Source organism: Malania oleifera, chromosome 2 (assembly GCF_029873635.1).
Source record: "Malania oleifera isolate guangnan ecotype guangnan chromosome 2, ASM2987363v1, whole genome shotgun sequence".
In the NCBI taxonomy this organism is placed as follows: Eukaryota; Viridiplantae; Streptophyta; class Magnoliopsida; order Santalales; family Ximeniaceae; genus Malania; species Malania oleifera.
The window spans coordinates 47,175,340-47,190,819 of record NC_080418.1 but is presented as its reverse complement, the minus strand read 5'-3'; the positions used below and the strand labels follow the sequence as shown (position 1 = coordinate 47,190,819).

The 15,480-nt window shown below is 36.4% G+C and overlaps 1 protein-coding gene across 3 annotated transcripts; it reads left to right on the top strand.

The window, feature by feature from the left end:
• The first annotated feature begins 1,057 nt into the window (after positions 1 to 1,057).
• LOC131149175 (uncharacterized) lies at positions 1,058 to 5,473 on the top strand. Of its 3 annotated transcripts, none has more exons than XM_058099358.1 (6): positions 1,058 to 1,076; positions 1,183 to 1,273; positions 2,952 to 3,205; positions 4,053 to 4,264; positions 4,360 to 4,627; positions 4,830 to 5,473. In XM_058099358.1, exons 3-6 carry the CDS (start codon positions 2,954 to 2,956, stop codon positions 5,118 to 5,120), a joined length of 1,023 nt encoding a protein of 340 aa, XP_057955341.1. In that variant the 5' UTR covers positions 1,058 to 1,076; positions 1,183 to 1,273; positions 2,952 to 2,953; the 3' UTR covers positions 5,121 to 5,473. The 3 variants fall into 3 exon arrangements, with proteins under 3 accessions (XP_057955341.1, XP_057955340.1, XP_057955339.1); XM_058099356.1 differs by lacking the exons at positions 1,058 to 1,076; positions 1,183 to 1,273 and adding exons at positions 1,275 to 1,590; positions 1,695 to 1,791; XM_058099357.1 differs by lacking the exon at positions 1,058 to 1,076 and having other exon boundaries at positions 1,141 to 1,295.
• Positions 5,474 to 15,480: the final 10,007 nt, after the last annotated feature.

Sequence of the window (15,480 nt, the reverse complement as noted above, 5' to 3'; positions counted from 1 at the left end):
ACAACAAAGTGGCTTACACCTTTGTGTAGGATGCACTCACATGGTAGTACCCTCAAGGTAGTTCTAATACCAAATATAACGGTTTTGGGGCCGACTCTAGTGAGGTATTATCCACTTGGGTTCAGTGGCCTAACAGGTTTGTCTTATAAAATGTGTTTCACTTAGTTAGAGTCCAAACCGTCTTTATAAATCCAAAATTTCCTTAGTATATAACCCATGTGGGACCCTGACACCTAACTTGAAGAAAGCTTAGTCATCAATCTCAAATAACTTTAAACAAATTTAAAATTTTAATAAAAAAAAAATTTAAAATATAACGAAGGTGCTATTTGCCACCTAAAAAAATACCTAACTTTTTTTTAATTAATAAGCCGTAGCTTTTCTCAAATTGGCAGACAATCTCTACTAAAAATTTGACCTCAACATTAACATAATCTAACCATACAGAGGATTTCAACTTATGTATTATATAAAAATCACAAAATTTTCTAAGCTGAGAAAATTCAGCTTCTACTTTTCTCCCAGGATTCCAAAAAAATACCTAACATTCCACATTTATTATTTAATAATTAACTAATAATTTTATCATTTAAATTTTTTTTTTGTAAGTGAAAAGACAAAAAAAGAAAGAAATTGATATAAAGTGTCATTTCATGGTAAAAATAAGAGGTAAAATCGTAATTCAATAAAGAAAATTAGATCTAAAGTGCTAGGCTGTCGGTAGTATTTTTTGAAAGTGAAAGCAGGTTTTTTTTTTTTTTTTCTGAAGTATGATAGAGACAAAAATAAAAAGAACAGGATATGAGCATAACAAGGTAGAACATAGAACAACCCCCGGGCGCTGGCTCGGGTGGCAAAAGTGACCTGGCTGAACCTGTGACCCAGGTTAGCTGTTCGGGATCGATTCCTGCTGCCTTGAGCAAATCGTGACTTACCTCCCTGCAGGGTCTTGGGGTGGGTTCTGTGGAGCGTGAAGATTAGTCTCGGCTGTGATGCATCCTAGGATAATTTGGTAGATGCCGGCTGGGGACACCAGGACGATATCCAAAAAAAAAAAAAGGTAGAACATAGAACATGTACGTCTCTGCTGCTTCCACATATTTGCCCTTTTGTCAAACCCTGCGATTCGAATTTGATGTGTCGTTTTGAGAGAGTTTCTATTTTCTAACCTGTGACTCGCAGAACGGAAAGGGTCACCGTATCAATAATTAGGGGACCGCGCATCAGAAAGCCCAACCCACTTCTTTTCTGCTTCCTCTGCAACATCCTTGAGGTAGATTTTTTCTCTCGATCAGGTTGATATCTTTAAACCTACTTTGTTGACTTCAGATTTAGTTCATTGCTCTCTCTCTCTTTCACTTCGATTTATGGGGGATTTATGCAGTTCAACTTTTGCTCTTAAGCTCACTGCTGAGAAATTTTCTGCAGCTTAATTATCTTGGGAAATTGTTTCCATTTGAGCTAGTGTTTTCCGGCTAGTTTTGTTTTTAATTTAGCCTTGCAGTTTCGCTTAGGTGAATTGGAGAACTGTGACTAAGTCTTACTAAAAATTTTGAATTTGGAAATGGATTCATGCTGTGGAAAGGACTGGTACTTTTTAGCAGTAGCTTTTTCTATGATTTTTAAGATTATATGACGCTTTCAACAAAGTGGTATTAAAAATTGGATTTGATAATCGCTGTACTTTTATCAAGGAGGCAATTTTTGAACCATCCCCTCAAGCTGCTTCACCTCTTAGTGTTCTTTGTTTTTTGTTGGCTGGGAACGTTTGTGTGCTGTCACAGTTACCAGGTGAGTTTTATTGATGATTCTTTTTCTTTTTATGTCATGATGCTGAACATATTTCAAGCAGTCAATTAGTTGACATACTATGTTTAGAGTTATATTTTAATAAACTTCAGTTCAACTGAATTACTTCAATTAACTAGAAATTCAACAATGATACTTGGAGTTGATAGATTATGAGTGATTTATAATGAACTCTTTTGCCTGCTATTGCAAGAACATTTATTGGAAGAATTTGAAGTTTTCTGGCAACAATGATATTTCATTTCTTGTTGTCAAAGATTTATCACCAAATACTCTGCATCTGTAGCACGTATTCTTAATAGCTCTTCTATTTGATTCAGACCTTGAAGTCGCTCCTACAAAAACATCATAATTTTTGCTTTCCACTAGTTCATGAAACACTTAGTTAGCGGTCTTTGTTGCAGGGTATTTAGGCCTACTTTCTTTGGATATTATCTCCAACTTGACTTTCAGAAAGAAGCGCCTTGATTGCAGAACAGTAAAACAAAGAGCACCTGCATTTTGTAGTTTTCCATTTCAAGTCAATCTTAACATGTGCCAAACAACTTAATAATTGGTGTTGGATAGAACTCATTTAATGTGTTTTAAAGATAGTTTTTCTACAATCTTCTTGGAGCATCAAGTTGGGATAAGTGTTGGTGGTTGTACAATGGAGTGGTTTAAGAATTGAGGGGCCAGCTTCTTGGAATTCTTTACGCGGCACCGTCCTTAATTGGGTAGTTCATGACCTATCCACGATGAAGGATGGTAAAGTTTCAGTGCAGTTGTACCAGATCACATTTGAAACTCTCACTGTAGTTTGAAGCTCTGTTTTCGCGTGCTAAGATATAAACCAGCTTGCTATAAAGCAGTTTTAGGAGTGAACCTTTTACATGTAGATGTCAGAGCATTTAAAAAAATGTATATATATTGCAGCAAAATGCACAATTTCCTTGGTGTATGCTCTGCTAGGCTCTCTGTCTTAATAACATAACGGTTTTCTGGAGTGATAATTGTATTTATGTCTTCTATGTTCTTAACTTTTCTTAGATCGCATTAAAATTAAATCCATTAATTCTATCGCCATAAATTCTCTTTTGTCAGTTGGTCTCATGATACTGGAGTAAATTTTTTTTTTGTCTGTTTTGTTTTTGTTTCTTCAGCAATGTTTACACCGATAGCTGTGGCTTTGGTAGTGGGTTTTCTGGGTTGGGCTTATCAGGCATTAAAACCTCCTCCACCCAAAATATGTGGGTCACCAGGTGGTCCTCCTGTTACTTCACCCAGAGTCAAACTCAGTGATGGGAGGCATTTGGCCTACAGAGAGGCAGGAGTTCCCAAAGAAGAGGCTAAGTACAAGATTATTGTTGTTCATGGCTTCAACAGCTCCAAAGATTTGAAAATATCTGCCTCCCAAGTATGAATTAGCTCTGTTTCCTTGACTTTTTCACTGTTTATGAAGGGTTTGGTTGGATCAAGGATTTTAGGGAAAGGAAAGAAAAATAATGAGGAAACTCATTTTCCCTTGTATTTTTTTCCCTATTAAATACCGTAAAAAATGAAAGTTCGTTTTCATATGACTAAAAATTAGGAAAAACAAAATATTAATAAAAGGTAAAATCAAAATTTGGTTTATAGATTTACATCTATTAATAAATTATTGGACAATATCTCTGATTTCTTCTTTCATGTTGCAAAGCCAGACAACAAATTAGGGTCTAGTGATCTGTTCCAAAGCATTTTTCCTGGTTAGTATGATTTGATTGTTGAATAATAACACAATTAGGTTGATATCCTTGGCCAGTTTGACTGGTAGGAAATGCCTTGGGTGTTTTTTGAATTGGAGAACTCCTACTAAATAGAGTAAAAGCCACAGCATTACGACAGACTGTTGGACATAATAATTTTGGTGATTCTTAGATCCAACAAACATTCAAGCCACCAAAAGACTTCTTTCATGCTTTGGTGTTTTTTTTTTTTTTTGGAACTTACAAAGATCTTGTTGCCCAATTCCAAGCAAATGGTATTATGTCATCTGGCATTAGTACGAGCTGCAAAAGAAAACTGTGGATTTCTTATTGTTCTATAGTTCTTAATGTTAATGTGATTAATTTTTGAACTTCCACCACTGTTATTACCTGATACGATGCTGTTTTCCTTTTGGGTATGTGTTAGTTTTTTATTTTATCCTTCTTAGTCTAGTTGGAATGCCTGTTATATGAATAATCAAAAGCATTTGAATTTGTTACTATTTTAATTTTCAGGAATTTATTGAAGAGCTGAGGATATATTTCCTTTTATTTGATAGAGCGGGTTATGGAGAGAGTGATCCACATCCATCACGTTCTGTGAAGAGTGAAGCATATGACATTCAAGAGCTTGCAGACAAGTTGCAGATTGGACCTAAGTTTTATGTGATGGGAATTTCAATAGGAGGTTACCCCATGTGGAGTTGCCTAAAATACATTCCAAGCCGGTACAATAATTACCGTGTCTGCTAGATTATGGTTATCTACCCTTCAATATTTTGAATGCTTAATTTCTCACATTCCATCAATACTGTATTCGCAGGTTGTCAGGTGCTGCTCTAATTGTTCCATTTGTAAACTATTGGTGGCCTTGTTTTCCTGCCAATCTTTCAAGACAGGCCTTTAGGAATCTGCTAACATCAGATCAGTGGGTTTTCCGAATTGCCCATTATGCCCCTTGGCTGTTCTATTGGTGGATGACTCAAAAATGGTTCCCCACGCTTAGTATCCTCTCGGGGAACATGTCACTTTTTACCCCCCAAGATTTAGATATTCTGAAGAAGCTTTCAGAAGGCCCCATTTCTGATCAGGTAATTAATGCTATCTTGTTTTATTTGATTTATCACGACACATGGAAAAAATGCCTTGTTTATCCATTAGTTTCTTTGTAAGGTAATTTGCATGTGTTAACATTCACACTGCTGATGGCAAATGGCAAGCAAGCAATGTCCCTAATTGGTAAATGGTGCTGGCTGCTGCAATCGATTTACTGATTTGTGTTTCTTATTTCAGGAGAAGATACGGCAGCAAGGTGATCATGAATCATTGCATCGAGACACGATTACTGCTTTTGGCAAATGGGAGTTTGATCCTTTAGACGTTACACATCCTTTCCCTGATAACGAGGGCTCAGTTCACATCTGGCAAGGCAATGAAGACGGACTAATTCCGCGTGAACTGAATCGTTTCCTCTCAGAGAAGATACCTTGGATTCGATATCATGAGGTTCCTAATGGTGGGCATCTTTGGATATTTGAGAGCAGTTTATGTGAAGCTGTCTTAAGGGAGCTTTTTCTTGGATGAAGCAGACCAGTGGTACGAAGCCTCCTTCAATGAGGCTACTACCTAATATGCTTGAACTCTCCTTAATAAGTTGCTTAATGGAGGAACTATGCTTGTGGTATGAAACCACTTTCAAGACATCCTCATAGCTAAGTCTTGCCTTGAGGCATTTCTACTTTTCAGGAATCACTATCTAGACTAGATGTCAAAAACATTTGCACTTTAGTTTAGGAGCATAACATTTGATCTGCACAGTTTGGATCTTGGAGTTATATATTGAATTTGATGAAATTTAATATAACTTTATATTATATTTTGACTAAATTTAAAGCTTGAAGTCTATAATCCCAAACACCAAGTATAGGTTTTCTCTTAATTACCCCTCCTAACCCTTGACCATGTCTAGAGCAATCTCTTTTGAATCAATGTGAAATGCTATAGATTGCAAGTGTGTCCTTTAGTGCATGAACATAAGATGAAGGGCAAAGCTAGAATCCACTAGACCCCTGTCTTGAACAAGGGCCGAGGCAGGGGTGGCTCATGTGTTGGAATTAGTGTATTCCCAAGAGGGGGTGAATTGGGTATTTTAAAATTTTCTTCTTAGGTCAACAAACCAGTAACAATATAACTCAACCTAGAGTCATCTAAGCATTCCCCAATAACGCAGATATTTAAACTAATAAATCAATTTTAGTACTTTCATTCATTAAATGCATACATGTAAAATGATTAGAGCAATATATAATAACATGCAGGAGCAGAAAACAAGTTGCGGAAAAGTAAAAGTTGCACCTGATAGTTATCGGGGTTTGGCCAATAATACCCGTGTAACGCCCCGAACCCGCCAAGTGGGGCTCGAAGTGTTATGAGACCAATCATATGTCTTTGATACCATTAACGCAGCATAACTAATTAAACAATTCCAGACAAAATACCAGAGTTATATATACATATATATACAAACCCATAAAAAAGTATACCAAATCCTCCATATTACATTACAAGGGAAATTTTAACACAAAATTGTATATAAACCTGTTCTTTTAACCACTCACAACTAAACTCCGTCCCAGAGCTTTCTAAGCTCGATCACCTGAAGGACCTGAAAAGAATAATAATTCACCGGGGCGAGATACCTCTTAGTAAGGAAGAAAAAGTTATAACATTGTATGGCAGAGAGTTTAGTACATACCAAAAATAATTATTTGATAATCAATAGTGACTCACTCGAAAAATGAGCAACTTGGAAGCTATCTCAAGTATAGGAATTTTGTCGTGTAATATTAATTCCAAAAGCCAGATCGTCTCCTCAAGGAATGCGGTTAAATTCTAAATTTTACGTGTTTCCAATCGAAAATAAAAAGTCACTGAACTCAGTTCAGATTCGAGTTTTCTGGATTTTTGAGATTTTTTTTTATAAATTAAATGAATATGCAAATTAAATTCTAAATCCTAACATGCACCGAATTTAATAACGAGAAACAGAAATGCTATGCTTAATCAGGTCAGAATTGAAACATGCATTTTAAACTTCGGAATTAAAATTAAAGATGATAACTTTAACACGTAATTAAAACACACAATAATAAAAACTCAATCAAACTCAAACATGAACGATAAAAACTGAACTTTTAACAAAATTAATAACTTGAATCAAAATCGAAACTTAAACGCAAACAGGAACTCAAACAAAAATTAACGCTTTAACAACTTAAATGATAATTGAACACGATAAAAATGGGAACTTCAATAAGATTAAACCTAAACTAAATCGAACTTCAACAACAAAATTTAAATTTTAAAGAAAATAACTAAGTTAACTTCTAAAAACATATCGAACTTCAACAAAATTTAAATTTTTTAAAAAACAACTAACTTAACTTCTAAAAACAAAAATATATTTTTTTTCTTTTTGTATTTTAGGAGATTAAACCAAACTTTAATCAATTAAAACTAACTTAAGTAAAAATTAAATTTAATGCTAATTATTAATTAAGAGAAAAAAATAAACTTTATTAATAATAATAATAATACCCACACAAAGATTCAAAGCTTCAAACTTTAACTAAAACTCAATGAAAATAACAAGGTTCATTTAATTATTTAAAAGCAAAAATAAAGAAAAAAAAACTAAATAAAAGGAGAGGAAAGAAAAAAGAAAGAAAAAAGAAAGAAAAGAGAGAGAGAGAGAGAGAGAGAGAGAGAGAGAGAGAGAGAGAGAGAGAGAGAGAGAGAGAGAGAATAAATAAACTACTGGCCATTGGGGAGTGGTGTAGGAAGAGCACGGGCTCGGCTTTACAGGTTGGTGGTCTGGAGCAGCCGTGGAGGATGGCCGCAGTATAGGAGAGCTTCTCAGGGTGGCTGGTGGCTGTGGTTGGCCAAGCTGGAGGAGCAGCAGCAGTTGGAGGAGTAGCCAATAGCAGCCGTGAGTGCAGGGTCAGCAGGAGGAGGAGGAGCAGCAGCAACCTGAGCTTCTTTAGAAGCAGCCCATATGGGTTCTTTAGCAACAATAGTAGCAGGTTGCTGGTTCTCGGGGTCAACAGGACAAGAGAGGGGAGGAAAGAAGAGGGAGAGAGGAAGAGGGAAAGAAGGGAGATAGGAAAGGAGAAAGAGATGGAGTCAGGTGAGAAGGGAAAGAGAAGGAGAGAAAAAAAGAGAGAGAAAGGGGAGTCGGTGCGGTGGAAGAAAAGAGAGGAATATATAGGAAGAGGGGGGGCTGGTGCCCTACGCCAACCCAGCAAGTATACCTGGACTTGGCTGCATGGCCAGGTCACATCAAGTGGGTTATTATATATATATATATATATATATTTTTTTTTTTTTCTTTTCCTTCTTTCTTCTTCTTCTTTTTATTTCTTAGCAAACAGTGGCGACTTTGATTTTCTTAGGGTTCATATCTCTCAAAGTTTGAAATACTAAAGTTGTAGATAATCTTCTCGTCTTTCTTTAGGATTTTGAATCATCTCGTTCAGAGCTTGGACGGGAAAATTATGCACAAATTACAAACTCGTACCAGTTTTAGCTCCTAATAATTTTCCTGCAATAAAAAAATGCTAAAAATTCATAAATTGCTCAATAAAATCCAAATATTACAAATAGGACACTGTGTTAAAATATTGAGATTAAGTAGGAATTTATTTAAAAATACAAGCCCTAATGCATGAATTAAAGTACCTAATTACGTAGTTTAAGCACGTAATCACACTCCCCAACTAACATTTTGCTAATCTCTAGCAAATAACGTGAATGAATTTTAGGGTGGTATTCACAAATAATAACTCCAACAACATAGATGCACATGTGGCACAACCATACCGTTTCACATATAGGAATATAACTGAATTTCACACATGCTCGTTCATATTCAATGCACACAACTCCGAAGTACGTCACTCATGCAAGTTTCATCATTATATAACATTTAAGAACAGTATACTCACATGAAGTTAACCAGCAGTACAATTCAGAGTTAATGCGGTCATATAATTTTGAGTATAAACTGGTGAAATCTCGAGGAATGTGTGATGTGTGTGACTCATTACACCTAGGATACCAATGGACACCTACAGAAAGGTCGTTTTGACTCGGCCTAACTGGTATACCATAAAAAATACTCAAAAAGAATAAGTTCACTTGTCATATTTGAGGATGAGTGTCGTGATCAAACATCCCACATATTGCAATGAACAAACGCTAAGTATATGGAGGGGAATAGTCTAAAAAGGATCCAGCCTATTTGTGAGGTGTCAAGTCCTTCACCCTAGCATCTTCTCACCCACTCGTCATGTCCAACCAAGATCACCCTAGATCAACTTATTCACAAACTTGGCGTCAATACATCAGAGTATTAAATAGTTGAAGAATCTTTATATGTGGAGAACATGTGTCGTGTCCTTGACTTTTTGTGATATTTATGTGGAGCAGGCATTAGCATTTCATTTCATGTGCATTTCTATTTGTCTTATTCTTTCTTCTACTCATTCTTCAATATCTATCTTTTCATTGTCAATTATGACAATCATTACACTTATTTCGTTGTCTTCATACCACCAATGGAAATTTAGCTCGAACAATAGTCCATGAAATAAGTCTATCTCTAGGGGTGGTTTAGCCTTCACATCTTGAGTAGACTACAAGACCTAGGTTTCTATCTCCCCATTAGATTTCACCTCTAAGCTAACAAGTCAAAAACAGAGACTAGTGTACAAAGAATTGTCTAGAAGAAAGGAGAATTGAGTTTCATGAAATCTAATTTGATGTTAACACTTAAAAGGACGATAAATAGCTCAAGAATACCTCACAAGGTGTCATATTCGTCACAGGTGTTCTCTCAGTGCTCACAAGTAACCCTAAGTGCAATGAATCACGTGAATGTGTCTATTCAGCCTCATGAGATGCCATGTAAATACAAGAGTTTATATAACCAGATTAACGCGAGTGTACTACCAATTAATTCTTCACGGAGTTATAGAGTCATATAAAGAGAATCTACACATAAATGACTTAAGTGTATAATTCTTAGGTTATATGCAAGTATGTGAAGGGTGTATGTTAGTGATCATCATGACATAATCATGTAATTCCTTAATACTCTTTTTTTTTTTCAAATTAATATATGGTTTGTATACGTGCACAGTGTCACATGCGAATTCTCACCCCCCAACTAAATTGGAACATTGTCCTCAATGTGAAAGCATAGGGGAAATAGAAAAACTGTGCATAGGTGAACAACTAATAGAAAATCACTACCAACTAATGCGATACAAAAAGAAAAGAAAGATGAAAATAAAAAAAATTAAACAAAAATAAAAAAATGAAAAGGAAAAACATTAAGATAGAAAGGTCAGAGGACTCCCCTAGGGTCTTGCAGAAGTAAGACCTCTTTATCTGGATCAAATAGAGTCATGAAGGGCTTTAGATTCTATCTATTGACTGTGAAGCGGTTGCCACTCTTTGGATCTACAATCTCTACTGCGCCATGAGAATGAACTTTTTCAACGACGTATGGGCCACCCCATCGGGAGTTTAGTTTCCTAGGAAACACATGTAATCTCGAGTCATAGAGAAGCACTTGCTAAGAAGGGAAAAATTGTTTATCTTTGATTTTCCTGTCATGTAGTAACTTCATCCGCTCCTTGGCTAAGCGAGCATTATCGTAAGCTTCCCTGCTAGAATCTTTAAGCTCACATACTTGCAATTTCCTTAAACCCTTGGCATCATCAAGTGAAAAGTTAATCTGTTTTATAGCCCATAAAGCACGATGCTGAATTTTAACAAGTAAATGACATGTCTTACCGTAAACTAATATGTAGGGAGACATCCCTAAGTTTGTCTTGAAAGCCATTTAGTAGGCCTAGAGTGCATCAACAAGTTTCCCAGACTAGTGTTTTCGATTACGACGCATGGTTTTCTCAAATATGATTTTGATCTCTTTATTAGCCAACTCAGCATGACCATTAGTCTAAGGGTGGTATGGAGCAGAGACCTTATGGGTCATGCCATACTTTTGTATGAGTTTTTCAAATGGTTTGTTACAAAAATGTAACCCTCCATAACTAATGATCGCCTTAGGCATGCCAAAACGTGCAAATAACTCCTTGAGAAAATGGATGACAACCTCGTGGTCATTTGTTCTACAAGGTATAGCTTCCACCCATTTTGAAACATAGTCCATAGGAATTAAAATGTAAGAATGCCCAAAAGAGTTCGGGAATGGTCCCATAAAGTCAATTCCCCAACAGTAAAAAATTTCAAGAGTCAAAATGGGAGACATAGGCATTTCATTCTTTACTATAATTTTCCCTAATTTTTGACAAGCCTCACAGGTTTTACAAAAATTTTCAACATCTTTGAATATAGTAGGCCAGTAGAGTTCATTTTGCAAAATTTTTGAAACGGTTTTCTTTGTGGCAAAGTGATAGCCACATGCTCCACTATGACAAAAATGCATCATAGAAATGAATTCATCATCAGACATACATCTATGAACCAACTGGTCAGAGCAGTATTTAAACATATATGGATTGTCAAAATAATAATGTCGAACCTCCGCAACAAACTTACTTTTATCCTGAGTTAACTAATGTTCTGGCATTCGGTCAGTGACAAGGTAATTCACAATATCAGCAAACCACAGAGCGCGTGACATTGGAAAAGGACATTCATTAGGAAAATCATCGTTTAAGGGAAAAGGAGATACAGGCACATTAGGTAGCTGCAAACGAGAGAGATGGTCAGGTACAACATTTTCCACGCCCTTTTTATCTCGAATAGTGATTTCAAATTCCTGGAGAAGTAGAATTCATCTGATCAATCTGGGTTTAGAATCCTTATTTGCTAACAAATATTTCAGAGGAGAGTGATCAGTAAAAATAATAATAGGCGATCCAATGACATAAGAACGAAAATTTTCTAAGGCAAATACAATAGTTAACAATTCCTTCTCAGTGCTGATATAATTTTTTTGATTATCATTCAAAGTACGACTCACATAATAAATGACAGACGAGTTGTTATCAATTCTTTGACCCATAATTGCACCAAGGGCATAATCACTAGCATCAGTCATGATTTCCAATGGCAAGTCCCACTGAGGAGATTGCATTATGGGCGCAATGGTCAAATGTTTCTCTAGCGTTTCAAAAGCCTATTAACATTCATTAGTCCACAAGAATTCAGTCTCATTCTGCAATAAAGTACATAATGGTTTAGCAATACTACTAAAGCCCTAAATAAAACGCCTTGTTGACCTTATAGGTCATGCCCAGTTTCAATTATGACAAATACTCTTGTATTTAATGAGTATCCAGTTCATGTGCAGGTCTATATTACTAAACACATTGATGGCATATGAAAGCTTAAAGCTTGAAGACCAGTTTGTGTTTTTCAGTTGTAATATATATTTAGTGGTCAAATTGGTATGTAATAGTAATTAGGATATTTGGTTTGTAATAAGCACTCACAACACATGCATGGTTTATTTTGTAAGTTCAAACCAAAAAGTGACCATAGAATGACCTTAGGCGGTCGACACCAGACTTTTTTGGTGTATTCATAATCATAAATGACCCTAGGACTCACACATTTGCACCTATGTTTGTTAGACACTTCATTAGGATTTGTGTGTATTAAAACGGGACCGAAATGCACACTTTGTGCACTTTCGGTCGACCGAACCAGGCAATTCATTTTGCCCTGGTTAATCGAACCAAGCTTGGGTCAACTATTGACCAAGGCCTTGGTCGACCGACACCAGACTTTTTTGATGTATTCATAATTATAAATGACCCTAGGACTCACACATTTGCACCTATGTTTGTTAGACACTTCATTAGGATTTGTGTGTATTAAAACGGGACCGAAATGCACACTTTGGGCACTTTCGGTCGACCGAACCAGGAAATTCATTTTGCCCTGGTTAATCGAACCAAGCTTGGGTCAACTATTGACCAAGGCCTTGGTCGACCGACACCAGGTAGTTCAAAAAGCCTTGGTCGACCGAAACCTCCTTGGGTCAACATTTTGACCATTTGGTTGATCGAACCCTTTTTGTACTCCAACTACCTGGTCGACCGATGATTATGGGTCAAAACTGCTTAATTGGGCATCTTAACCCGGGCTTTTCGGTTTATATTTTTAATTAAATGTCCAAAATTGTCTAACATTTTAATAAAATGCCAAAATCATTATTCTTGAACTTTATTGCACTATTTATGTAGTTTTGGTAATTTTTTTGTCGCAGGAAAATTCCTGGGAATCAAAACCGATACCTGTTCGTATTTCGTACATAACATTTCCGTCCGAGCTCCGATTGATACGATTCAAATTTATGGAGAAAGAGAAAAAGATTATCTACAACTTTTGTGTTTTGAATTTTGTGAGATACGAGCTCCAGAAGAGCAGAATTTGTGACGAACAGAGAACAAATAAAATGAGAAAAAAATATATATATGAATGGGTATTTGATGTGACTCGGCCATGCATGGCCGGGTCGGGTTGGGTAATCCGGGTCATAGGGTTTTTCCCCATCCCCTTTAAATATTATCTTCCTCCTCCTTCTTTTGGAAGGCAGCCCATGAGGGCTCTCCTCTCCTCTCTTCTTCTTCTTCTTCTTCTTCTTCTCCTTCTCTTCCCCTGTCCCTTCTCTTTTCCTAGCTGTTCTCTGCTCTCTCTTTTGCCCATTCTCCCATTTTATTCCTCTATTTATTTTTTTTCTTCTACTCTCTCGTATTTCCAGCCTTTTAGTTCTTTGTTTTTTCCTTTTTCTCTTATCTCTTCCCTTCCCCTTGCTTCCCTGCTCCCTTGCTGCAACTCCCTCTGCCCGTGAACACACAGCCGCTGCAACTGCTGAAGGAAGGCCACCACTGCTGCCCTTTTGCTTTGCTGTGCTGTTTCCCTTTGTTGCTGCTCCAGATTTCCAGCCACCTGCTGCCGTGAAGACCCAAGACCTCTCCAACACAAGCCTCTGCTCCACTCTCCTTCAAACTGCGACATCAACACAACCTCAACCTCAGCAGCTCCACTTCCTTGCCTGCAACTCCACAGCTGCCTCACCACACCAGTAAAGCTAGACTAGCAGCTGCCCTCTCCAGCAGATCCTCACGGTTCTTCCACAGCAGCCGTGAACACAGCCGCCCATCCTCTGTTTTCTCTATCTCTCTCTCCCTTTGCTTTTCTTTTATTTCTTCTCTTATTATTAAGTTGGTTATGATTAATGTTTTTATTGAAGTTAATTGGAAAAAAAAATTGATCTTGAATGATATTGTATTTCAATTATTTATTTGAATTCTCAAGTAATTTTAGTAGTGAATTTTTATTCGTTTTAATTTAATTATTTTTATTCGTAATTTTTTGTTAAAGGTTTGATTTTTATTGTTTTTCGTATGTGTTTGATTGAGTTTTTATTAGTGTGTGTTTTAATTTCGTGTTCAAAGTTATTGTCTTTAGTTAGCATGAGTTTTGATACTTGCTTAAGTAGACTAGGATTTCCATACTTGTTTTTTTTTATTGCAAGCATGAGTGGCTAAGTTCGGTAACTCGGGTTGTGGGTCGATGTCGTTTGCGTTTCATGGTTTATTAGTTTCCCTAAAATATCATTGTTAAACTTTTATTTGGTTAAAACCAAAAATTGAAGGCATCGTTGATAAATCACTAGCTCTTGTTTCTTGTTTTGTTGTTGACATTAGGCACATTAAAACCTTGATTTAATCTAGGATTTTCATCAACTAATTTACACGAAATTCGGTTGATGCTTAATGAGAGTTTATATTTTCTTTCGTTTGGATGTGGCAAATTTACTTGAGTTTAGTAATAAAATTTCATCTTATTAATGCCTTGATTGGATTAACAAGAAGAGGAGTACGGCCTAGGGAATTAATAAACGATGGAAGCAAGTAGACATTGACCCGTAACCCGAGTATTTGGTAAATTGTTTCAGTTAATCCGTTTAATTTGGTTGCGTTATTAGATTTACATTTTTGGAAAATTGATAAAATTTTAGTTTCATTTTGATAGTTTACTCAACCTTTTCTCACTTTGTTTACTGTTTTCAAAATCGTAAAAGACCAAAAAGATTTTCAAACCCCATTTTTCAGTAACAGGATTTCACTAAACTTGCGTAAATACTTTGATACTCAGTGGTCCCTGTGGAATACGATCCTGGACTCATCCTTGATACAACTTGACACTTCTGCACTTGGAAGCATAACTCAGAATGAGTCAAGTTTTTGGCGCCGTTGCCGGGGACTAATTGGTGTCATCAAAGTGTTTCTCAGATTTCAGAGAGGTGTTTTAGAGCTGTGAACGTCTTCACAGCCTGGGTGATATCTACTTCCTCTCCTTTGACCTGTTTGCTTTTATTGCGTTTATACTGCGTTTGTATGACTAGTTGGGCTAGAGATAACACATTTAGACTAGTCAGGACAAACTCATCCATCTCATCATCGAGTGAACCCGTTTCACTTGAATCACTATTTGATACACATAGCATTATGGCTGAGAACGAACCTCATGATATGGAGAACCCTAATAGGACACTCAGAGAATATTTGCAACCTGTTAGGACCAGTACCCCATCCTGCATTGTTCTACCTTTGAATGCAAATGCTTTTAATTTTAAACCTGGGATGATTCCATTATTACCTCATTTTCATGGCATTGAATCTGAAAACCCATATTTACATATTAAAGAGTTTGAAGAAGTTTGTGCCACATTCATGGATAGAACATGCACTGAAGAGGTAATAAGACTGAAATTGTTTTCCTTTTCTTTAAAAGATAAGGCAAAAACCTGGTTTTATTCCTTAAGGCCAAGATCCATTGGGACTTGGCAAGAAATGCAAACTGAGTTTTTAAAGAAATTTTTTCCCATGCAAAGAACTAA

Bases quoted from the DNA above. Each gene is read 5' to 3' on its own strand.
- LOC131149175 (XM_058099356.1), top strand. The intron at 1,792-2,951 runs GTGAGTTTTATT...TTGTTTCTTCAG, and splicing joins TGTGCTGTCACAGTTACCAG to CAATGTTTACACCGATAGCT. The intron at 3,206-4,052 runs GTATGAATTAGC...TTTAATTTTCAG, and splicing joins TGAAAATATCTGCCTCCCAA to GAATTTATTGAAGAGCTGAG.